At 32.0% G+C, this 26,273-nt stretch overlaps 1 protein-coding gene and 1 long non-coding RNA gene across 2 annotated transcripts; both read right to left on the bottom strand.

Annotated features, from left to right (window-relative positions):
• Positions 1–4,464: 4,464 nt before the first annotated feature.
• On the bottom strand, positions 4,465–9,251 carry LOC134698966 (uncharacterized). The gene is made up of 4 exons (XR_010103513.1): positions 9,167–9,251; positions 7,337–7,391; positions 5,206–5,371; positions 4,465–4,633 (listed from the first exon to the last, which is right to left on the bottom strand). It is a non-coding gene; the product is annotated as an uncharacterized LOC134698966 (long non-coding RNA).
• A 3,089-nt stretch (positions 9,252–12,340) lies between these two features.
• Positions 12,341–17,271, bottom strand: LOC134698997 (uncharacterized). Its single transcript, XM_063560688.1, has 4 exons — positions 17,161–17,271; positions 15,297–15,481; positions 14,177–14,374; positions 12,341–12,908 (listed from the first exon to the last, which is right to left on the bottom strand). The coding sequence occupies exons 2-4, from the start codon at positions 15,460–15,462 to the stop codon at positions 12,886–12,888; spliced, it is 387 nt and encodes a 128-aa protein (XP_063416758.1). The 5' UTR covers positions 15,463–15,481; positions 17,161–17,271; the 3' UTR covers positions 12,341–12,885.
• Positions 17,272–26,273: the final 9,002 nt, after the last annotated feature.

Genomic DNA, 26,273 nt, shown 5'->3' with positions numbered 1-26,273 from the left:
ATGTACATGTAGCAACTGGTTCCAAGAAGCCATTGGAAATTTGTATTCGTAACAGGACTTTACCTTTTGTTCAGCGTAACCGTGGTTCAAAATATTTTACATATAACAAAGGGGATCCGCGTTACTAAGTCACTGCATAAAAGTGTAGGGAAAAATGTAAAAGGGAAGTTATTTTCAAATGAGAACGACTAGTATTCCTGGAACTGGTCTCAAAGATAAACAACAATTAAATATCTATATCTAGGAACTTTGCAATTATCTGTTGATTGTAGTCGACGTACTAACAACATAATAGAAAAAATAAGTTTCAGTACAATGTCGCAAAATCATAGTTTAATTATATAATAGTTCATTATCACTGTCACAGTCATTACCACTGTCCTGTCGGCAGTCCATATATCACGATAATGGCCAGTTTTTCAAGAACTATTATGTTTATTTCATGTTTTTTTTCTGTTAATGACCGATGGAATTTATTTCTGAAGAATAATGAATGTCATTTGACCCCTTTTAATTCAATAAGAGAACCTTATTCTCAACCGATATCAAATAATTTCTTTTAATGTTTTGCTATGATAGAATTTGATTAATATGTCGCGATAGGTTATAGTACAGTAGCAACAATATAATGCATGTTTGAGAAGGCAGGCACCAATTCAACTATTATTATACGTGCACATGTGTTCTGCTAAGAACATCAATGTGTTTCGATCGAATCTTATATACCCTCAATGCCCATATTCTGATTGAACGTGGTTAGGTGCATGTATGTGAAATTAACGAATAAAAAAAATTATGCTCCATTAGAAACTTTCTTTCTGCCGGGCGAAGATTTAGTGTATAAGGACCCTTCTTCAGTTCAGATGGACACACTGAGTCGTTAGTTATATATCAGTCTCTTCTATGTTTATCAATGGTGGTCATGTCAACAGTTGTTCATTGATTTGGAACTAGATCCTCCAAAGTGACTGAATAGCTATGATGGTAAAGATATGCTATGTTGATATCAATGTAAACTGCATTTCAATTAGTTAACTAAAGTATGTTATATGTTCCTTACGTCGTAACTACAATCCCCTTCATTTTCATGAATGTGACATACCGAATTAAACTATTCACCCGAATTGTTATCACATAAGCAACACGACGAAAGCCACATGTGGAGCAGGATCTGCTTACCCTTTCGGAGCACATGAGATCACCTTTAGTTTTTGGTGGGGTTCGTGTTTTTTATTCTTTAGCTTTCTATGTTGTGTCATGTGTACTATTGTTTGTCTGTTTGTCTTTTTCATTTTTAGCCATGGCGTTGTCAGTTTATTTTCGATTTATGAGTTTGACTGTCCCTGTAGTATCTTTCGTCCCTCTTTTATATTGTTGCAGTTTGCACTTTGAACCTTTACTTTTTAGAATACATTCAAAAACACAATGTATTTTGAAGCGTATTCCAGTGATTTGAGTAATATTTATGTAGCTCTTGTTTAGTTGATCATTTTTATATTGACAATTAAAACCTGTTTTGCATACTATTTAAGAGATAATTTGCACATTGTTATTTTTCAAAAAATTCTTTAAAGGGCAACAACTCCTGTAAGGACTCATCCAACGGCTCAAATCAAAGGAGTACGTCCGGTAAGGACCCGTTTTGGCCTCAAATTTCAGGTTCATCTGACGAAAGATTTCGACCACTTTTTTAAAGACTTAAGTTTCGTCCACGAGGGTATCACCAGCCCAGTAGTCAGCACTTCGGTGTTGACATGAATATCAATTGTGTGGTCATGTTTATAAATTTTCTGTTACAAACCTTTGAATATTTCGAAAAATTAAGGATTGTCTTATCCAAGGAATAAATTAACTAACCCGTATTTGGCACAACTTTTTGGAATTTTGGGTCCTCAATGCTCTTCAACTTTGTACTTGTTTGGTTTTACAACTATTTTGATCTGAGCGTCACTGATGAGTCTTATGTAGACGAAACGCGCGTCTGGCGTTTTAAATTATAATCCGTGTACCTGTGAACAAAACTTTGAATTTTTCGAAAAACTAAGGATTTTCTTATCTAAGGAACAGATTAACTAAGCCGTATTTGGCACAACTTTTTGAATTTTGGGTCCTCAATGCTCTTCAACTTTGTACTTGTTTGGCTTTACAATTATTTGGACCTGAGCGTCACTGATGAGTCTTATGTAGACGAAACGCGCGTCTGGCGTTTTAAATTATAATCCTTGTACCTGTGATAACTATTTATACCACTGGGTTGATGCCACTGCTGATGGACGTTTCGTTCCCGAGGGTATCACCAGCCCAGTCGTCAGCACTTCGGTGTTGACATGCATATCAATTATGTGGTCATTTTTATAAATTTCCTGTAACAAAACTTTAAATTTTTCGAAAAACTATGGATTTTCTTAATCAAGGATAGATTACCTTAACCGTATTTGGCACAACTTTTTGAAATTTTGGGTCCTCAATGCCCTTCAACTTTGTACTTCTTTGGCTTTACAACTATTTCGATCAAAGCGTCACTGATGAGTCTTATGTAGACGAAACGCGAGTCTGGCGTATTAAATTATAATCCTGGTACCTTTGATAACTATTAAGTGTCTATTTCATTTGAATCAATTAGTTTATTCGAAATATTTTCGCTGATTTAGTCATTAAAACAATCCGATTCAAGCTCAAATATGAAAAATCTACCAAATATGCCGGAAAATGTCACTTTCAGATGGGTTTTGTTATGTATTACCATCAAATACAATTTACATTTTAATATAAAGGATGAACACGAATGCGGCCACTTTCGTTTTACACGAAAACCGTCTAAAATTTAACTAAAATGCTGAAATTGAGAAGATTTCAGTAATTTAGCATGACTTAATGGTGCCAGTACCCGATATATGTGCATTATATTGTCAAAAGCAGCCCATATTTATGTAGCAGAAGCATTCTACTGTCCAACAAATAACTAAAAGTTTACATTTTAAAATTTTTGTAAAACTGCTATATTTTGGGACCGAAAAGGGATCTTACTGGACCTACTCCTTTGCGTTTTGTACACCCGGCTTACCATTTTTGCTGATAAGGATGTTTGTCCTTAAAAGTTCTTGTGTTGTTCTCGAGATAAGTATCAAATTAAAATTTGACAAAATTCATAATCTAAAAATCATAACTCCATCTCACAAGGCATGTTTAACCCCGCCGCATTTTTGCGCCTGTCCCAAGTTAGGTACCACTCTCTAATTCTATTTAATATTCTCTTTGACACACCCCTGTTTCCTTTCTCTATTTTATCTAAATAGATAGTAAAATATGATCTGAAGGGGGCTCGATTGTATAAATCATTTTTTTCATAAATATAGGATTTCGCAATATTTCTTTTTTCTTTTTTAACTATTAAATTATCATATACTTAATTAATAGAAAAATAAGATTAAAAAAATGGGGTCACCAATCATTAAAGCTTACAATCTGCCTTTAAAAAAGCATGTATTTTCGTTGAGGTACTTTGTTTTTAACTAATAGAAGAAATAGAGGTAATATCAAAATAAAAAAAGAACATAATTACAGAAATCGCTAAAATTTTACATCTTCAGAAAAATGAGAAAACTGTTTCACATTTTTGGCACATACTATTATGCACAAGTTTAAAATATTTGGCTACCAATGGTTATCATAATGAGAACTTATGATATGATCTTGCCTTTTAGTGCAATATTTATTATATTTTGATTGATTGGTTTATTATTTTTGTATACGCCACATTTAGTACTATTTAGTGGCTATTTCGTGATGGTCATTTTTTTATTTGTGGAGGAGTCGGATAGAAAGGAGAGAAATAACGACCTTCAGTAGGAAAACTTCCAATTCTTATCAATTAATATTGGAATCAAACGCACCTGTCATATGTTGAGTTTAAATTTACCATTCGTCACAACTCGGCGAGAGAAGTGGAGTCACCCGAGGATTGCCGATTGCAAATTCACAACTTCAAGACTGACATGCTTGGTTTACAGTAGTTGTAGTACGTAGACCTTTCGGCCACCGGCCCATAATAATTTACAATGCGTTGGAGATTTTTGTAAATAAAACAGTTAAATTAAATGATAATGTGCTGCTATTTTGATGCTATATAAACAAATACAGATGTAAGAACATATTGATCACCAAAGTTATGGTGAGATAGAATTTTAAAAATACTGGATAAGTGTAGAAACGTCCCTGTATGTGTTTACCCTTCTCAAAAAGTTGAAAATAAAACAGTAGTAACAATTGAAGCTTCATTTTGATAACCAAATAAATTTTAATTTTTTGTATGTCCTTATATTTTTATCAATTCTACAAGTTTAACGAAATCATTCATAAATGCTATGTGTACATGACATAAATATTACTTTATACAGATAATATTGTATCCAAAAAAATATCTACACTTACATAGTTTCTAACAGAACTTAATTAAAGAATAAGTTATGTATTCCAAATCTATTTTATTTGAACAATTACAAAATAAGGATCACAAACAATTTACTAACTAATAACGTCTTCTCTTTTTCATAATCTAAGAGTTAAAATCAATTTACAAATCTAACGTTTACATCGAATCCTTCTTTTGTATATCTTGGATCGTCTTTTTTATCTAAAAAAAAGAAAAAAGAAAATATATACCAATCATCATTCTGTAATTTGCCATATTGTACCACACTGGTACATTATGAAAATATTCTGTCCATTGCAATTGTATATCCAGTGTATACGCATGATCAGGAGTGTTACTCCCGTTCATGCTATTTCAATACTTAAAGGAAAACTCCAGTTTTACTGAAGCTGAGTTTATATGATAAAAAGTGTTTTACCAAACGTAAATAACCCAACGATTTTTAAATTAACTCTTATAATAATGAAATACGGTTTATCAAATTTGACATTTTCACAATATCATGGTAAACGCCATGTCAATCTGATTAAAGAAAAGAACCTTGTCTCCAAGATTTGAAAACTCTCAATTCTACTTTCTGTTTTGAAGGCCTTTCAGAATCCTCTGGTTTTGTTGGATAAATATACACCTTCAAAAATATGGAGGGCCGGTGAAATTTCATTGACTGATGTAAATATTTTATTGTAATATAAACTTTACAGTTTGTGACGTATGCCCCATTTTCCCATGTATTCAAACGTATACAAATTTAAAATTTTTAAATCTATACATACCCAGAAGGACAATCACATTCACATCTCAGATCAAGCAGTCCCTTACACGTCCCACCATTGCAGCCTGGCCTGAAGTGTTCACAACAGAGGCCACAAGCTAAGTTAACCGGACATCCTCCCCATTTACAGGTTATTTTTTTCCCTTCTGTTTGGTTCATTATCATGCCTGAAAAAATGAATGAATGAATTGAGTGAGTGAGTGAAAAGAATACATTGAGAAAATTTACAAGTATTGATTTATTTTAAATTATCGTTTGTAAATATTGATTAATTTCAAATTGTTTGTAAAACATTTATTTATTTACAATCGCTTTTGTGTAGACTTCGATGAAAGTCGTGAAGCCGAAACATTACGATTCTCTATTCAGTCGGCGATGTAGTGATCGATGATTTGCTTTTGTGCCTATTGCTAATTTACTTGTGCCACAAACCATAATTCCTTTGTTCAAAATAAACCATTGCATTTGCACCAATAATGCAGATTAACATTATAAATGATAGATATATCATAGAGAAAATAATAATGTAACAACCTAGTTTTAATAGCATAATTAAACAGCTGTCGTATCATCGATGTCGTCATCATTTAGGTTGATATAAAAATAAAGAGACATGCAGTAGGACAACCGGAAGCGCCTGAGTAAGGATTTCGCCGCTCAGTGATACGGTTCACTAGACGACGTTGTCAACACGTAATGGCGGCCATTATTTGACGTTGGATTTGGCATTCCATGCTGAAAAGTTGCATTAAAGACATTCTTGGATGTTTAATCTTTATGCTAAACAACACAAAAGGTAAAGGTTTATTCCAGATATTTCAGTTAATTACTATCAAATAAGTCGGCTCCAAAGAAATGATTTAAACGGCAAAAATAAAATGTAAAATTATATCAAACATGAAAATTGAAATCCAATATATCATCATTTCCTTATAATATACTGGTATTGAATGTATAATTGCCAATGAGATGACTAAACCACCAAATTACAAAGGAAGTGGATGTAAGCAATTATATGCAACCGTATGCCTTCAACATTGAGAAAAACCAATACCCTATAGTCGGCAATAAAAGCCCAAACATGAAAAATATGAAACAATTCAATTGGGAAAATTAACGGCCCAATTTATAACAAAACAATTGACGAAAAAGAAATATGACGGACATGAATTACCGACGACTACTGAAGTTTTAGGTTTGTTAGACACCTATTTCTTTGTCAAACTGTCATGTAAATGATAAACAAAATTTAGACAGAAAACTTTCTATGATTAAGAGAAATCATCTGAAGCTACATAAAAAAAATGGTCTGGTAGCCCTCGTTTTTTGTAGTTAATATTAGGATAAAGTTTGGAATTAATTTTTTTTCAAAAAGTGGAAACTACTGAAATGGATTGTACATGTTAAAAACGAAAAGCAATCAAAGCCAACAGTGTACTTCTTCCTTGTCGTAGATATACATAGAATGTGAAACTTGTGAGTTACTAAGCCTCTTCCACTTAGGGAAAAGCAAATATACGAACAAATTTTCGAGGTACTTTAAACAAAACAATAACTCAACAACACAACCAAATTTGCAACTAAATGTGAACGATATTGTTCTGTATGATAAACAATTGCCAAGATGTATTCCAAGGATACAATTCCCTAACCTATACAACTTTTACAAATGTACTGTAGTATTCCAATACATTTTCAAATCTCATTAAGCTAGTAAGAAAATACACATTAAGGTTTAAAAACCAAACTGAGGGAATCGAATCCAAGTAAAAGCTAACCCGAGTGCGTTTACAGGGTTAGCGTCTCCTGGTTTGCTGTATCACCAGTTGTACTTACAAAGAAACTTACAAAAATAGGACATTAAAATCAAATGCTCATAAAAGAAAGGCAAAGCAAGTCTAACCCGAAAGGCAAAAAAAGTCTTACCCGAAAGACAAAAAAAGGCTTACACTAAAGGCAAAGAAAGTCTTACCCGAAAGACAAAAAAAGTCTTACCCGAAAGACAAAGAAAATCTTACCCGAAACACAAAGAAAGTCTTACCAGAAAGACAAAGAAAATCTTACCCGAAACTCAAAGAAAGTCTAACTCAAAGGCAAAGAAAGACTCACTCGAAATGCTAAGAAAGTCTTACCCGAAAGGCAAACGAGCAGAATTATAACAGCAACACTTGTTTTCATGGTGTAAATCTGAAATAAAAAAATACATATATACATTAACCAAAACCAGTGCAAATAACAAAACTTACACAAGAAGCAGCTCGAAGCAGCTAGAAGCAACTAAGTGATATAAATTCAGCCATACAAATCTTGAGCGATCGAGCCTCTGCAGTACCTGAATTACATACATTACTGTAAATATCTAACTATATACAGCACAGTAGTATTTCGTAAGGTATTAAACGCTCATTTTTGAATTTGGTAAGCAATACTAAAACAAATTCCATTTTGCATGAAGGATGGAAACACTTTAATCTTTTGTCATATAATCCTGATACATGTTTACATATTAAACCATTCGCTTTATCAAATCTGATTGAAAATAGAAATGAACAAAAAGGGATAAAAATAGACGTTGGATCATTGTAAACACAGGACCCCTTGTGTATTCTTCCCTGGGTTATACAAGGAAAATTGAAATTCAGGTGATTTTCAATAAATGTATTTCAAGTCTTAAAAAAAAAAAAAAAGGGATATAAAATCAGTTAATTTGAATACATCAGGTACTTTTGGTCAGACTTGGGTAAATTTTTGTCACATTTACTTTAGACAATCGTCCTGGTTCTACGTTTCTGTGTTGACATATTCAGAAAAGAAAACATAAGCAAATTTGAATCGAAAAGCTTAAATAATGCTGAGAATATTTTTTCACGTTTTTATATAATTTATGCACACGCGATTTTGAAACACCTTTACATGAATCGTGGATAATCCAATCCAAACCGTTATAGGCGAGTGACATTTAGACCTAAAAATATTTTTAATGCACCTATATCTAACACACAGCTACATATGTATATTATATATCATTCGAAAGGAAAACATGTGTAGATTCCATTTTCCCCGGTCGTAAAAGTGAAATATGGTGCTATTTTATTTTAATTGGGGTCAAAGGTCATTCATAAAAAATTAAAAGAAATCCACTTTCGTAGTATTATTGTCTTATTGAGTCACATGGTTAAATACTTTATGCCCGTTGGAATACGATTCACCTTTAAATAAATCTTAAATCATTAATTTCGAAGTAAATACGTACTTTTTTGAAGACCTGAGGTTATACGATTATAAAGTTTCTATGATGTACTAAGGTGGAATAAAAAAGAATCGAATTAAAAATTGATACTATAAGTCAGAAGAACGTTTTGTTTAGGAACAAAATAAGCTAAAACTTAATAGGTACAGAGCTTCTTTTCGAGATACTACATCTTGTACGAGTGGCGAGAATAGACTTACTCGTACTTTCGCCTTATATTTGCACAAAATATATTGAACCCTGTGTCATAAGTAAAAAAGTAAGAAGTCCAAAAAATGACAAAAAAATCCTAAACTTGACCTAAGTACGACAAAATTTTAAGATCTCCTTGTCATCAACGGAACTGTATATACTGTATTCAAAATCCTCAAATTTATGAATATTTAGCAAAAGACTTCTCAATTATTTTTTATGTGAACTGATCAAATATTGTATTTGTTTTACATGTTGATTATTCCAAAAAGTATTTAGGTGCTTTCACATTTTACGTATATTTTGATTCTTAAAACATATACTTTTAAAAACTGAACATGTAATCATAAGTAGATGAACGAATATGAAATAAATACTAAACGAATTAAAATATTAATAAACTAATAAACTATAATTGAATCACTAAACGAACAACTTAATTAATTAATAAATTAATAAATTCGAACACGTTTGTTTGTAAGCAAAATTATAAGCAACTAAATAAACATAATATACTTACTGTGACGAGACAATATGAAACTACAGAAATTTTGCTGTGCGTTCACATTTAAATAGCTTGTTATTACGGATGCACAAATCATATCATCAATCAATTTTTTGTTGTTTTATTGTTGGATAAGAGACAAATTGTTTACATGTTTTTCAATATGCGAATTTATAAAAGTACATCAACATACATGTACATGTACATGTAGCAACTGGTTCCAAGAAGCCATTGGAAATTTGTATTCGTAACAGGACTTTACCTTTTGTTCAGCGTAACCGTGGTTCAAAATATTTTACATAAAACAAAGGGGTCCCGCGTTACTAAGTCACTGCATTAAAGTGTAGGGAAAAATGTCAAAGGGAAATTATTTTCAAATGAGAACTACTAGTATTCCTGGAACTGGCCTCAGAGGTAAACAACAATTACATATCTATTTCTAGGAACATTGCTAACAACTATTGAGTGTAGTCGACGTACTAACAACATGATAGAACAAAATAAGTTTCAGTACAATGTCGCAAAATCATAGTTTAATTTCTTTTAATATTTTGCTATGATCGAATTTGATTAATATGTGGCGATACGATGATGACTGATATACCCATATTTTGACTATTTTATTTATTGTAACTGTTTATTTAACGCATTATGTAAATATAACGGAATTTGATGAGACTGTTATTAAAGTGAGAGGGTTAGCGCTATAGAACCAGGTTTAATCCACCATTTTCTACATTTGAAAATGACTGTACCAAGTCAGGAATATGACAGTTCTTGTCCATTCGTTTTTGATGCGTTTTGTTATTTGATTTTGCCATGTGATTATGGACTTTCCAAATTGATTTTCCTCTGAGTTCAGTATTTTTGTGATTTTACTTTTTATGGTTCATGTACAGTAGCAAAGATATATTTGAGAAGGCACCAATTCAACTAGTATTATACGTGCACATGTGTTCTGCTAAGAACACCAAATGTGATTCGATTGAATCTTATATACCCTCATTGTCTAGATTCTGATTGAACGTGGTTAGGTGGATGTATGTGAAAATCTCGAATAGAAAATATATTATGCTTTCTTTCTTCCGGGCGAAGATTGAGTTTATATGGATACTTCTTCAGTTCAGATGGACACACTGAGTCGTTAATTATATATCAGTCTCTTCTATGTTTAGAAATGGTGGTCATGTCACAAGTTGTTCATTGGTTTGGAACAAGATCCTCCAAAATGACTGAATAGCTATGATGATAAAGATTTTAACTGCATTTCAATTAGTTAACTTAAGTATGTTATATGTTCCTTACGTCGTAACTTAATTCCCCTTCCCTTTCATGAATGCGACATACAGAATTATACTATTTACCAGATTTGTTATCACATAAGCAACACGACAGGTGGAGCAGGATCTGCCTACCCTTCCGGAGCAACTGAAATCACCCCTAGTTTTTGGTGAGGTACGTGTTGTTTATTCTTTAGTTTTCTATGTTGTGTCATGTGTACTATTGTTTGTCTGTTTGTCTTTTTCATTTTTAGCCATGGCGTTGTCAGTTTATTTTCGATTTTTTAGTTTGACTGTCCCTTTGGTATCTTTCGTCCCTCTTTAAGCTAGGACGTCCTAATCGATGTCCTTAGTATTGGTGGAAAAGAAAATACAAATGAAATGAAAAAATAAAATACGATATCGTCTTAATTCATTTTTTTTGCAGGCCCCTGTTGTTGTCGTTTGTTGAGGTTTTCTTTATATAGATGATACCGTGATGTTCTTGTTTTAATTGTTGTAGGGCCCTTTATAGCTTGCTGTTCGGTGAAAGCCAAGACTCTTATGTTGACGGCCGTACTTTGACCAATAATTTTTTACTCTTTACACATTGTATCTTGTATGGCGTGTTGTCTCACTGGCACTTATACATAATCTTCTTATTTCTATATACCGTCGTTTTGATTTTATGTGATTTTTGAGAACTTGACCATTTTTGCTATTGTATACAATAACACCTTGTGAAATTGTGAGACAGTTTTACAGAGTAGGTGTGTTTTCTATCATCTGGTTATGAACCATACCATACCGCCATTTTGATTTAACTTTTTAACAGGATGTTCTAATGTTATGACTTTACTCGTCGTTTTTTTGGGTTTTTTTTTATGGATTCAATTGTTTCAAAATGACGTATATCCTCAATTCATGAACATTTGATAAATATGAGTTATTTCTGAATAAAAAATGCATAGTTTTTTAGGATACTTATAAAATACAGAAATTATCGATTATTTAACAAAAAACAATTTGTGTTTATCTTTTATAACAAAACAGTTATGTATTTCTTTCAAAAAAGAAATTCCGGCCACAAATCTTAATTTTGAGCAAATGTACAAATTTAGACCTCATTTTACTCAAAAAGTAGCACATGAAGGTATATTTTGTGTTACATATTTGATTTAATCAGGTAAAAATAGCCAATATGCAAATTTTCAGGAACTTGTAAATACAGAATCAAAACTGTATCGTATGCCCTTAAATTTTATTTAGATTCGATAAAAAGCTGTTGAGATATTGTATCCAAATCAAAAATATAAAAAAAGTTATGGTTTTGCATGATGAGAAGTTTACTTTTTTCAATTTGATATAACAAATAAATAGTTTAATATAACAGATCATCAATTTGCAATAATAATGTAAGGATGTTTCATTGATCCTTGCATGTGCCCATCGAAATTGATGCCAGGCTATTTGAGGAAAGCGCAAATCTAAAATAAACTGACAATGCCATGGCTAAAAATGAAAAAGACAAACAGAAAAACAATAGTACACATGACACAACATAGAATACTAAAGAATAAACAACACGAACCCTTTTTCCTTTAATCGTTTTTCGTTGATTTTGTCAGTCTATTTTCGCCTAAAGAGTTTCCATTTTGTAGCTTCTGTCTCTTTTTACATATTATTTAAGGAGATTTGTAGATTTTCTCTTATGATTTGACTACAAAACACGATTAGATTTAAAAGATAATCATGGCCATGCAAACCAACCCTCGTCACAAGATATATAAGACCGTCATTTATTGAGTTTATTTGTTTCTCTTTTTTGTTGTCTTTAAGAAAGGGGGTCACGTGAATTAAAATCAAAAGTGTGTTTATTGTTGTTAAGAAGTTATACTAGGTTTGTGATCTTGTCTTTATGTTTACACCATATTGATTCATATAGCTAGTGTATAAACAGCAAGGAAACAGGCAATTGTTACTGTTCTTGTACTTCAGTTGCAGGATGGTATTAATCTTTCTGAGTGCAATATCAGAATACAGATAGTCTTGAAACGAGACCCTGCTCTGATCATGAGCACCAAGTACTGTTTCGGTTTAAGTTAATGAGGCGCTTCAATAGATGGTAGGACAATATAAAGGTAAACAATTATTTATGCATGGGTGCCAAAAATTTATCAAGTGTTGTCTTTTTTTGGCAGACAAATGTAACACACTAAGTTGGCATCGCTATTTTGATACATGAGAATACAGCTGTGTTTTAAAGTTATCAGAATTCTTGAAAGCTATGCATGTGTTTAGTGATAAAAAGACATAAAAAGCACAGGAAAGGGCAAGAAAGAGCAGCATATCAGAAAACTTTGTGAGAAAAAGATTTTTATTTCAAAATCAATTATATGCGTGATTACAGGTCAGTTTCGTTCTTTATCTATATTATTGTATCGTCAAATGTTATCCATGTACATCTGGCCATCTTCACTTTGTACAGAGGTCGGTATCTGTAAATAAAAAAGTAGCAGTGTCATTGGTAATCATATCAATATAAGTATGGATATAGGAATTCAATATACGTACTAGTATACATTTTTTTTAAATTATTTTAATAACGAACCGTTTTAAATTATTTTAATTAAGATGCAATTTGTGCATGTAAGATGTAACAAAATCTTGACATTTAAGAATAAAAGGTCGCATAGGAAATCAACTTGTGACGTCTTTTTTTTTATCTAAAATAGTTGATTATTCTCTTTTTTTCGATGAAATATTGATTTTAGAAAAATGAATTGAATTGTTAAGATATATCTGCATCTAAACTACCTAGCGACTTGCTGTTGCAATCTTTGAGCATACCAGAACTAACGTTTAATCTGTATATTTACTGATACTGTCCTATTCCCCATTTGGCTATATTGACTAAGTATGCATGGATTTGCATGGCAAAGATAAATATACATAGTAGTAGACGCTCACCCTTTCCCTCGCATCTCTTCTCTATTTTGGGGGTTCATGCATTCTGATGTACAGTAGTTGTTGTTTGTTTATGTAATATATACGTGTTTCTCGTTTCTCGTATTTTTTCATATAGATTAGACCGTTGGTTTTCCCGTTTGAATGGTTTTACACTAGTAATTTTGGGGCCCTTTATAGCTTGTTGTTCAGTGTGAGCCAAGGCTCCGTGTTGAAGGCCGTACAATGACCTTTAATGGTTTACTTATTTTTTAGTTGTTATTTGGATGGAGAGTTGTCTCATTGCACTCACACCACATCTTCCTATATCTTAGACTATTTCCCTTGGTTTTTGTTCTTTACCTTGATTTTTGTCTTTCTAATGGCGTCATGCGATTTAAACATCGATATACAACAGCTGCGTCTAATGTAATTTATTGACACCGAAAATGGACCAGTGAGTTTTGCTTTGTGAACAACAATTCCAGAAGGATAAATTTGTTGTGGGTTCATCGAATTTACACTACACTATGCAAATTTACAATATCCTTTGGTTGTTACATTGTAAGTATGTGCCCTGTAACCCTGTTGCAAGACATTTGTCTGTTCTTTCAATCATACTCTCTAATTGTAGATCTTTTTGAAATTTGCTACCATTCTTGCTGTAGAACATACTTATTTGAATTAGTGTTTAAAATGATTTCGTGATATACTATGATCTACATGACGTCAACCAATCTGTCAACTAAAACATTGCAAATTAGTTACCTGGAATGAATATGTTTTTCATGTAAAAACTAAAGAAACTATAAAAACTGACCTGCTCGTCTTTTATCACAAGCTCCAGGCGTAGAATCCCAATAAGTGTTCCCGTTTCTACAGTAAACCCATTCGGTTCTGTTCTCTTCATCTAAACAGCCATATGTTCCGAACGGTAGAAAAGTGCACATGACCGTGCATCCGTCATCATCAAATGCCAAACTGTTTTTGTTCTCGCATGATCTTTTCTTTAAAAGATCTGTAAATGCAAAATGTCAAATTCAAAGGACCTCGACAGTAAAGGATACTAAATACATATCTTTTTCTTGTCATCTGCTCATTAATCCAGAAAATCTAAATGAAAAACAATATAGTAATATGCAAATGAAACATTTCGAAAAACATTTCAATAAATGAATTTTAAATGGCACAGCCAACAATACTCGTACAACTAAGAAAGTATACTAGAACGGAGATTGCTTATTACTTTGTTCTATACTTTGTTGCAATATAAAAACCCTTAAATTCAACTTTAAAATAAAAACTAACCGGAATTTTTTTTAGTTTTTTTTTTAATTTTGTCTGAGTTTTTTCCTATTCAATCATCAATAAATATCCAAGGAATGCGATTCTGAAAAGTGATTGAATTGTGATAGCTCATGAAGAAAGCTCGTATACATCCTAGTTGACAGCATGTCGTCCATGCAATGAATGACCTATGGCGTTGACTTTATTATAGTTTCATTGCTATCTCATTAAAGTTATTCAAAAATAAAGAAATCAATTGTTTTACATCGTCATTTTGGTGCCTGTTATATCTGACTATGCGATATGGGCTTTGCTTATTGTTGAAGGCCGTACGGTGATTCATAGTTGTTTATTTTTGTGTCATTTAGGTCTCTTTTGGAGAGTTCAACTTGTCTCATTGGTAATCATACCATATCTTCTTTATGTTATAACAACTACTACAAGGTATGATAGCTTCGGAAATTTTACGCTGCATATCTCAAGTTTTCACATCTTTTGTTTATTGGTTACACGGAGATCTAAGCATAATGCTATAAACAAAAATGATAAAATATTCAGAACATTTTCTATAATTTATAATTTTAGATTTATAATTCTTTAAATAAAATTGTATCAGACTATTATAAAAGGCACAATTACTCTTATAGGCTTGCCTCTTTTACTTGTTTGCGTTTGACAACGGGCGTCCCTCAGATCCAGGACTAGTGTACCATCCTGAATGGAACAGCATGCTGAATCCATACCAGCACATCTCTTGTCAACTGGTCCCGTTGATACAGTTCCTACTGCCAGAGCAAACAGTAATAGAATGGCAAGCATTGTATTTCTTTAGTTCAACCTACAATAATATCAGTTATGTTTACTGGTGGTATGTTTTTCTTTTTCCGTTGCAAGGCTTGTAAACGAATATATAATAATAAATATCAGATTTATTCCTGTATTGCTATGAATCTCAGTTTATAACCAAACTGAACATGCCTGTACCAAGTTAGGAATATGACAGTTGTTGTCCATTTGTTTTTTAGCTTTTCATATTGGCATTTGATTATAGACAGTACTTTGTTTTCGAAACAAATATAAAGCCTAGCATATAGAGCGCTTTTATACGGAATATGATTAGTGGTTTTTTCTCTATATGAGTAAAAATAGTTATATAATAGTTTGAAAATAATAAAGGGTAAGTATTTAATAATTTAAAAATAACCGATGTTAAGTATATATCAATTTGTAATTAAATGAGTATAAGTAAATATATTTTGAGGATAACGTATGAAGGATTTTATACTTGGTAGAATAAGAAGGTGGTTAAGCTATTTATAAGTAATTTACGAAGAAAAATGGCAAACATCATGACAAACTATACCTTTTTTTTTAAATATATGAAAGCATACCTTTTCGTAGCTAGTCGCGTATATATGACATTTCCCGAAGCCATAATGCAGCTCCTTCAACTACATGTATGAGGTACATTGAAATGCAGATTATCAAGTTTAGCTCTTCATTCTTCACCGTAATAACCCCAGGGAAGGGAACACAGAAGAAATCAAAACATTTAAAAGCAACTGACAACAATCAGCATATGCGGCGTTTTTAATATAGCAATATGGCTTTTTTTATTTTAAATTTAAATACGCTTTAAAGAAAGACTTTTCAGTTTCTTTGATTTTTATTTTAGGGGTTGTTGGGTTTTTTTTGGAGGGGGGGGGGGGCTGGTTTTTTATTTTCTTTGAAAAAAAATTTGTAAAACGCCTTTACGTTTCCGTAGAGTTTTAAGTGAATAACAAGGAAAATGGTCTTCGTTTGTGCTGAAAACCTGTAAAGTATTCATAGTCGTGAATAAAACTGTTATTCAAGCGAAATAAACCGTATCGCTTTTTTTCCGCCATAACTGGACATCACTAAATTTCCCGTCAGAAAAGGAAATATCTGACGCCACAATGGATAAGTGATGTTGAATGACGTCAATAGTTTAAACGGGACAGATTCTCGGGTTAAGCGGGTATAGCAATAATGTGTTTAGTTGAATAAAAAACGATCTCGACAGGACACATATAGCTCATTAGCGGATCCAGGGAGGGAGGTTCTCTTACTAAGCTATTATATACACTTTGAAAAAGTCCAAAGCATTATGTGGGGTTAAACATTTATTGTGTCGCATTCATGAAATTCTTTTTGCATTTACAATCCAAAACGATGCAAAAATACTGGTTTCTGATTTTGGGTTTATTGAATTTCATTTTTTGATAAAAAAAAAAAATGTACTTTGAGGTTTAAATAGTGGGTTGCATGAACATGTAACACCGACAGAATATGAATTATACGAAATACGTATGCGGTCTCATTGTATTTCATAAATTAAATAGCATTTTAATGGAAATCAAACGGTTATAAAAAATTATTGAGCCCATGTACATCGTTTTCAGGCATGAAATATTACATTTTACGACTAAGTATCGTTATATTGCCCCATAATATAAGTTTTGATGCTAATATGTAAAACAAAAATGGGTAACTTACCTTGTTTTATGCAGTTCAACTGGAAATGATACCAGGGTATGTTGTTTGTATATGTACCAATCCAAGTTTTTGATCACTGGCGGAAAATGTATTCAGGCAATACTGTCGTAATTGTACATCAAAAACGATAAGATCAGAAAATGTAAAATAACATTTGAGTGGTTTAATAATGGATTTTTAATATATTCTTCTTCAATTTTGACACTTAAAATGAAAATATTTGATATCAGAATATTAAAAATAATTCGTTTCCTGTGTTCATAATCCATTTTTTTTTTATGTTCATCCATATTTTATTTAAACGCGATGTCAAGTACGAAATATTTATCTTTAAAGCGACATCTCGGTTGACCATCCGAAATGAGTATTTGTAAACAACATTTTGTTCATTTCAAGGACACTTTTTTAATCAGATCTTGCAGTTAAAAATAATCTAAACTTCAAAGAGTTATTTTAAATTTTCTTTTTAAAGTCAATTGAATAATTTTAAAAAAAAGTTCGCATATTACTTTCTTGTTTGATTTGACTTTAGTGTTTAATCTGAATGCCCTTACTGATATACCTACATACAATAATCACTGTTTCTGCCTGTTCCAAACAGACTATTTCAAATATTTCTGTCTTTAAGAATAACTCGATCATACACACATTTCCAAAATGCTATTCCTGATTCAATAGTTTCGTTATTGCGATGTACGTGCAGTTATATATTATAATGCCTGTTGAAGGTGCATCCCTTTTATTTAGATTTGAGTCTAAGTGTTCTGATAGCTGTTACGCTGCCAAAACTAATTATTCAAATATGTCATTGTTTTCTCGTATCTGCGAGCGATCTCATCTATTACAACAGAATAGATTAACGAAAACAAACAGCATTGATTTACTTCTTGACCAAGGATTATTTTTTTTAATTGTTAATCATGAAAAGAAAATGCTGCGAAATGCATTGTTCCAGACTCTTTTTCGAAGAGAGCATTGCCTTTTTGTTTTGATTACTTTTGTAAAAAAAAATGCTGCCGACGGCAGATGTGCGAATGAATGCTTATATAAAGATAAATCTATATGTGTTTTTTTTCTCGGCAGAATGCATGCTAATGTACAAAAAAGGTCTATATGTATTCGTATATGAAAAAATTAATCCTGGTATCTGTGATGAGTATATTTACAATCACTGGGTCAATGCACTGCTGGTGGAGTTTTAATTCCCAGAGGGTATCACCAGACCATTAGTCAGCACTTCATTGCTGACATGACCTATCATTGATATGGTCATATTTATAGATTAACTGTTTACATAACTTTTGAATTATTGAAATTCTTAGGCTTGTCTACCTCAGGAATGGTTTACCTTAGCTGAATTTGGCAAACCTTTTAGGAAATTTGGTCTTCTATGCTTTTCAACTTCGTACTTTATTTGGTGTTTTAAACTTTTTGGGGAATTCGAGCGGCACATATTTTTTGGATTCACTGATGAGTCTTTTGGAAACGAAAAGCACGTCTGGCGTATATTCAAAATTTAACCCTGGTATCTATGATGAGATGATGTGCAGCTATTATTATTTACTGTTTTTAAAGTGATAAAATTGTCTTTGATTTAACACCTCACAAATATCTAGAAGTTTCACACTATAAACAAACTATAAACATCCCTTTTACAAATTTGAACAGAAATGTTCTACAAGATAGTTCATATTCTTGACTTTAAAGATTCCGTTCGTTTCTTTAATCAAAACGATGACGAAGTTTTAGAGTCGTTACTTGGAAGACAGTATGAAAACTAACCATAAAAACTGTAAATGCTGATGTGGAGCCTCTTGATGTGCCACATAGCAGATTATATGTTTAAAGACACATATTTGATCTCAACTAATGTTGTTCCTGTTTGAAAATTGTTGAATAATAGAGTTTGTTTTTCGATTATATTTTATAAAATTCTGTAACTATATTTATCCTTTTTTGATTGTTGTTATACATAGATGTAACTGTTGTTTAGAATATGTAATATAAAATTGAGAATGGAAATGGGGAATGTGCCAAAGAGACAACAACCCGACCATAGATCAGACAACAGCAGAAGGTCGGTCACCAACAGGTCTTCAATGCAGCGAGAAATTCCCACACCCGGAGGCGTCCTTCATCTGGCCCCTGAACAAATATATATACTAATTCAGTGATAAGGAAGGCCACAATAAACTCCAAATTGTACACAAATAACTAAAATTAAAACTAATACAAGACTAACAAAGTAAATATGTTTGTGTAATATGTTTGATGGTGTTCTTATAATATAAATCGTCAAATCTTCATATATATATGAAGGAAATAAAGATAATCAATCAATTAATTGAAATATACCAACTTGTCTACTTTTTTATTTCTCTAATGAAGAGTTCCATTTTTATGTTAATTTCAACTACACATCAACCTTTTAAGTGAAGCGATAATTGAGGGGGAGGACAGGGGTAAGGGAGACAGCAAGAAAGGGGGTAGGAGAAGGAGAAAGAGGTAGGAGAAGGGAGAGGAAGGCTGGGAGAAAGGAGAAAAAGTTGGAGAAAAAAATAAAATATGAAAAAATAAAATATCTCTCTTTTTGCCGGTAAATTAAAAAAAATGAAATAAGGAGAAGAGGGGTGGGAGAAAGGAGAAGAGGGTAGGAGAAATGAGAAGAGGGATGGGAGAAGGGAGAAGGGTACCCCCCTATCCTCCCCCTCATAATTAAGGAAAATAAACAGTTCAATACAATGCAATCTTAATTATTAAAAATGCAGTTTTTATTTGATATAATAAAACAGTAAGGCTAACATTTCATGTTAAAAATTTATGTATTAAAATCTCCCTGACAACTCCATACATCCGTTGATTAGATTACATGATTGACTTACGTGTGCAGATTTGAGACAAATGAATTCAAAGATAAACATATTATTGTAACACGTTTGAAAATTATGCTCTTGTTTTGGGCATGTGCTGCCTCTTTTTTATTTGTAATTTATATATATCTTACAGGTTCAAGTTTAACTCCATATCCAGAAGATATAAATCAACAGCTAAAACTTTCATCATTCTAAATAAAAGTGTTGACTGTGCATTAAAAATGTTAAAGAAACAAATTTAAAGTCAAACTGACCTAGTATGCTCTGAATAGATGAAAATTAAAAAAAACATATACTAGGTATAAAAATATTAAATATCACTATAGACATGATAGATGTGTCATAAAGATATGCGACTGTGTGATCAGAAGATGGATACTGTATCAGTGTAGTAAAGGAAGGCGAAAAGATTGAATTTCTAAATGATGTTGATGTAAATGTATCCTCTTTCAGTTAATTATCAGTTAGGTTTAACAAACAAATTTGTATGTACAGTAAATGTACATAAAAGCACGATCAACATTTCATTCCTGATATTTTAGTAATTTACCTAATCGTTTAGAAGTACCGTCTTTTAACATCGACATATCTAAGGAAAGTCGTTTACAGTTATAGTCAGTTTTAATTAATAACTCATGATTGGTATAATTTCAATGACAAACATCGTCATCTGATTGATGTGTTCCATCTTTTAGATTAGTTTTTTGTGCGGTGTTTACTGTTACTGTTTTTAAAGTGATAAAATTGTCTTTGATTTAACATCTCACAAATATCAAGAAGTTTCACACTATAAACAAACTATAAACATTCCTTTTACAAATTTGAACAGAAATGTTCTACAAGATAGTTCATATTCTTGACTTTAAAGATTCCGTTCGTTTCTTTAATCAAAACGATGACGAAGTTTTAGAGTCGTTACTTGGAAGACAGTATAAAAACTAACCATAAACACTCTAAATGCTGATGTGGAGCCTCTTGATGTGCCACATAGAAGATTATATGTTTAAAGACACATATTTGATCTCAACTAATGTTGTTCCTGTTTGAAAATTGTTGAATAATAGATTTTTGTTTCGATTATATTTTATATAATTCTGTATCTATATTAATCCTTTTTTGATTGGTGTTATACATAGATGTAACTGTTGTTTAGAATATGTAATATAACATTGAGAATGGAAATGGGGAATGTGTCAAAGAGACAACAACCTGACCATAGATCAGACAACAACTAAAGGTCACCAACAGGTCCTCAATGCAGCGAGAAATTCCCACACCCGGAGTCGTCCTTCAGCTGTCCCCTGAACAAATACATATACTAATTCAGTGATAAGGAAGGCCACAATAAACTCCAAATTGTACACAAGTAACTAAAATTAAAACTAATACAAGACAAACAAAGTAAATATGTTTGTGTAATATGTTTGATGGTGTTCTTATAATATAAATCGTCAAATCTGCATATATATATATGGAAGAAATAAAGATAATCAATCAATTAATTGAAATATACCAACTTATGTAATTTTTTATTTCTCTAATGAAGAGTTCCATTTTAATGTTAATTTCAACTACACATCAACCTTTTAAGTGAAGCGATAATTGAGGGGGAGGACAGGGGTAAGGGAGACAGGGAGAAAGGGGGTAGGAGAAAGGAGAAAGGGGCGGGAGAAAGGAGAATGGGGTAGGAGAAAGGAGAGGAAGGCTGGGAGAAAGGAGAAAAAGTTGGAGAAAAAAATAAAATATGAAAAAATAAAATATCTCTCTTTTTGCCGGTAAATTAAAAAAAAATAAGGAGAAGAGGGGTGGTAGAAAGGAGAAGAGGGGTAGGAGAAAGGAGAAGAGGGATGGGAGAAGGGAGAAGGGTACCCCCCCTATCCTCCCCCTCATAATTAAGGAAAATGAACAGTTCAATACAATGCAATCTTAATTATTAAAAATGCAGTTTTTATTTGATATAATAAAACAGTAAGGCTAACATTTCATGTTTCAAATTTATGTATTAAAAATCTCCCTGACAACTCCATACATCCGTTGATTAGATTACACGATTGAATTACGTGTGCAGATTTGATACAAATGAATTCAAAGATAAACATATTATTGTAACACGGTTAAAAATTAGGCTCTTGTTTTCGGCATGTGCTGCCTTTTTTTTATTTCTGATTTATATATATCTTACAGGTTCAAGTTTGACTCCATATCCAGAAGTTATAAATCAACAGCTAAAATGTTCATCATTCAAAATAAAAGTGTTGACTGTGCATTAAATATGTTAAAGAAACACATTTAAAGTCAAACTGACCTAGTATGCTCCGAATAGATGAATTAAAAAAAATATATACAAGGTATAAAAATATTGAATATCACTATAGACATGATAGATGTGTCATAAAGATATGCGACTGTGTGATCAGAAGATGGATACTGTATCAGTGTAGTAAAGGAAGGCGAAAAGATTGAATTTCTAAATGATTTTGATGTAAATGTATCCTCGTTTAGTTAATTATCAGTTAGGTTTAACAAACAAATTTGTATGTACAGTAAATGTACATAAAAGCACGATCAACATTTCATTCCTGATATTTTAGTATTTTACCTAATCGTTTAGAAGTACCGTCTATTAACATAGACATATCTAAGGAAAGTCGTTTACAGTTATAGTCAGTTTTAATTAATAACTCATGATTGGTATAATTTCAATGACAAACATCGTCATCTGATTGATGTTTTCCATCTTTTAGATTAGTTTTTTGTGCGGTGTTTTATGGTTTGGTTTGTCTTTTGTCGGTATCTTTTTGTTCCTCTAATTTACTTTAATTTTTGATCTTTTTAGTATTATTCGTCTCCTCGTTTAAAATATATAAATCGGGGAGTAAGAATAAAAAAATAAAAAAATATTTGCTTTGAACGCCAATATCTTCGAAGTTGAAAACATTTTTTTTTATATAATAAGATCAGAATAAACAAAATAAACTGACAAAATGTCGCCACATTTTATGTCACTTTGTTATTATGTTCTAAAAATCCTATTTTAAAAAAACATTTGGGCATAAGCGTAGCTATTAAAAGTAATTTCCGAATCACGTGAAGCTTGTAAAAATGATACCAAATGTTTTCCGTTTTGCTCTGACGGATTTATTGAAACGAATCTAGTTCAGAGATCGAAATACTCCTTCAAGGGCCTTCATCAATGGAAAACGCCAAACATGATTTAGATTAGTACTATAAACTTCTAAACTGGTTTTATTCTTGTATGCTGGAGCATGCGTGTCGACAAAAAATTTCTTGCACTCTCCTTTTTTATATACCTTGGTGCATCCGCCTATATGAGAAAAACCAACAGGTCTTGATAATATCAGTGCACAGTTTTTAAAAATGTCACCACACCTAATTTTAGTTCAATTATGCCACATTTTTAATTTAAGCATCAGAAAATCAGTATACCCATCGTTATTCAAACTGGCTAAAATTCTACCAGTATTTAAACATATTAAAATGTTTTTAAAAAATGATGTTTTTAACTGCAGACCTATTGCAATTTTATCATACTATCTAAGAGCCTTGAGCGACACGTAAAAACTCATTGATGGATTTTCTGAACAAATATAATCTATTGTATGTCATGCAGTCAGGCTTTCATGCAAACCTTTCCTGTCAAACTGCTATGACTTCTTTGTTAGATAAATGGTTAACAGCCGTTGATGAAGGAAATTTAGTAGGGGCAGTATATTTAGATCTGTATAAAGCTTTTGATCTTCTAAATCATAAACTGCTCCTTCAAAAATTACAAAAATATAAATGTTCTTATAATCTAGTTCATTGGTTTACTTCGTATTTAGCTGATAGACATCACGTCGTATCAATTGCAAATACTTTTATCAGATGTATCTACATTAAAAGCAGGTGTACCTCATGGGTCCGTTTTAGGTCCTATATTATCCTTAATATTTATCAATGATTTTCCTTTTTGTAATCCTTATCCTAATCTTGATCTTTTTGCTGATGATACCACTATTTCTGTAATTGGAAAAGACAAAAGGTATTTAAGTCAGACACTCTATGTTGTTTTAGAAATTATTTGTCATTGGGTTGATAAAAACAAAATGTTAGTTAGTGTGTCAAAAACTAAAACTAAGTATGGTTCTAAACAAAAACATTGTAATGATACATTAATAGTTATCAAAGGTACCAGGATTATAATTTAATACGCCAGACGCGCGTTTCGTCTACATAATACTCATCAGTGACGCTCAGATCAAAACAGTTAAAAAGCCAAAAAAAATACAAAGTTGAAGAGCATTGAGGACCCAAAAATTTCAAAAAGTTGTGCCAAATACGGCTAAGGTAATCTACTCCTGGGCGTAAGAAAATCCTGAGTTTTTGGAAGAATTCAAAGTTTTGTAAACAGAAAATTTATAAAAATGACCATATAATTGATATTCATGTCAACACCGAAGTGCTGACTACTGGGCTGGTGAATGTTAAATGTAACCATTAATGGCCAAAAATTAATGAAAGTCATTATGAAAAAATCCTGGGTATTTTTGTTGACAACACTCTTCCTTGGTATGATCAAATTAATCATATAATCAAAAAAGTTTAATTCTTCATTAGCTTTATTAAAAAAAATCAAGAAATACTTGAATCACAATGCACGAATTCTATTTTATAATGCGTATATTCTTCCACATTTGGATTTCTGTTGTTCAGTATAGGGAATCTGTAACAAGTTATTAGTTGACAGGTTACAAAAATTGCAAAAAAGGCAGCTAGAATTATTTTAAAAGAACACGATATTCGTAAACCATCTATTGAACTGTTTAAGGAATATGGAATTATTTCTGTTACTAAGAGAAAACTTTACAACAAATCATAATTAATGTGTAAATCAAAACATAAACTGGTGTAACGTGTTTGGCTCATGACCTATATGTTCGTATCCGTTTTCACAGAATCTGAGATACCCCAATATCAATCTTTTAAATTAACTCAAAACCTATAACTTCAACTTCGAGACTTTACTTAAAAACCACGAAACTAACTTTTAAACTTTGAAACCTAATAAAGGAACAACGATATTTACACAATTAACTTTGAATCAAAAAGTTGTCTGAAAACTATAGCCTCAATTTATCCTTGATCCGTTTACTGACTCCGAGGTCCCATCTCAATTTGACAAACAATTATATTAAAACCATTCAACCACTATAAAATAAGAACAAGTTTCAAAAATTCTACTTGCCTGAAACATTTAGTTCTGAGACACCTAGTCTCTGAGACACCTAGTCCTGAAACGACTTGTCTCTGGAGCACCTAGTGTCCGGAGCACTGAAGTCACCATACTATTACAAACTACCTGTTCGAGGGACTGCGACCATTCCCAACGGAAATTACAGTATCGGAACAACCAGGTAGGTTCTAATAATTGTAATACTTAGTATCCGAAGCACCAAAGTCACCAGACTATTACAAACTACCTGTTCGAGGGACTGAGAACATTCCAGAGGACAACCCGGTAGCTTGACAGAATCGGAAAGACTTAAAAAAACCGCTTGCTTCAAAACCACAAGCTTTCAACTCAAACTAGGTTTACAAACTTTCCTTTTAAACTTCTGTACTTGCTGGTATTTACTTTTCGATGTTTATCCGTCAACGGCCAAATAATAAATGAGTCAACTCGCGCAAGGAATGATGTATGTATATACCAAGAGTGTGGACTTCGAAGAGAGCACCTTAGCAACAATTAATGCGTCTCGTAAAAACCAAGGATAAAAGGATGATTTTATATGTATTTTCCATTAATGCATTCTTCAAATGCGTAAACTATTACAGATTACAAATCAACAACAAACTTACAAATACTTTATTATGCTTAAATATAAAAAAAAGAAGATGTGGTATGATTGCCAATGAGACAACTATCCACAAGAGATCAAAATGACACAGACATTAACATCTACAGGTCACCGTACAGCCTTGAACAATGATAAAGCCCATACCGCATAGTCATCTATAAAAGGTTCCGATAAGACAATGTTAAACAATTCAAACGAGAACACTAACGGCCTTATTTATATAAAAAAAAAGACGAAAAACAAATATGTAAAACATAAGCAAATGACAACCACTGAATTACAGGCTCCAGGCTTGGGACAGGCACACACATAAATAGTGTGGCGGGGATAAACATGTTAAAGGCATTTTTGTCACATTACCCCGCCTCCGATTTCATGCTTC

The sequence above is a fragment of the Mytilus trossulus genome, unplaced genomic scaffold (assembly GCF_036588685.1).
Source record: "Mytilus trossulus isolate FHL-02 unplaced genomic scaffold, PNRI_Mtr1.1.1.hap1 h1tg000024l__unscaffolded, whole genome shotgun sequence".
NCBI lineage: Eukaryota > Metazoa > Mollusca > Bivalvia > Mytilida > Mytilidae > Mytilus > Mytilus trossulus.
Note: the sequence above shows the minus strand (reverse complement) of the source record. Positions and strands in the feature narration are given on the sequence as shown.

Coding starts and splice junctions, on each gene's coding strand:
- LOC134698997 (XM_063560688.1), bottom strand. CDS start 15,462: ATGCTTGCCATTCTATTACTGTTTGCTCTGGCAGTAGGAACTGTATCA. Junction 14,375..15,296: donor AACGCAAACAAGTAAAAGAG/GCAAGCCTATAA, acceptor TTGCATTTACAG/ATCTTTTAAAGAAAAGATCA. Junction 12,909..14,176: donor TTGTGATAAAAGACGAGCAG/GTCAGTTTTTAT, acceptor TTTTATTTACAG/ATACCGACCTCTGTACAAAG.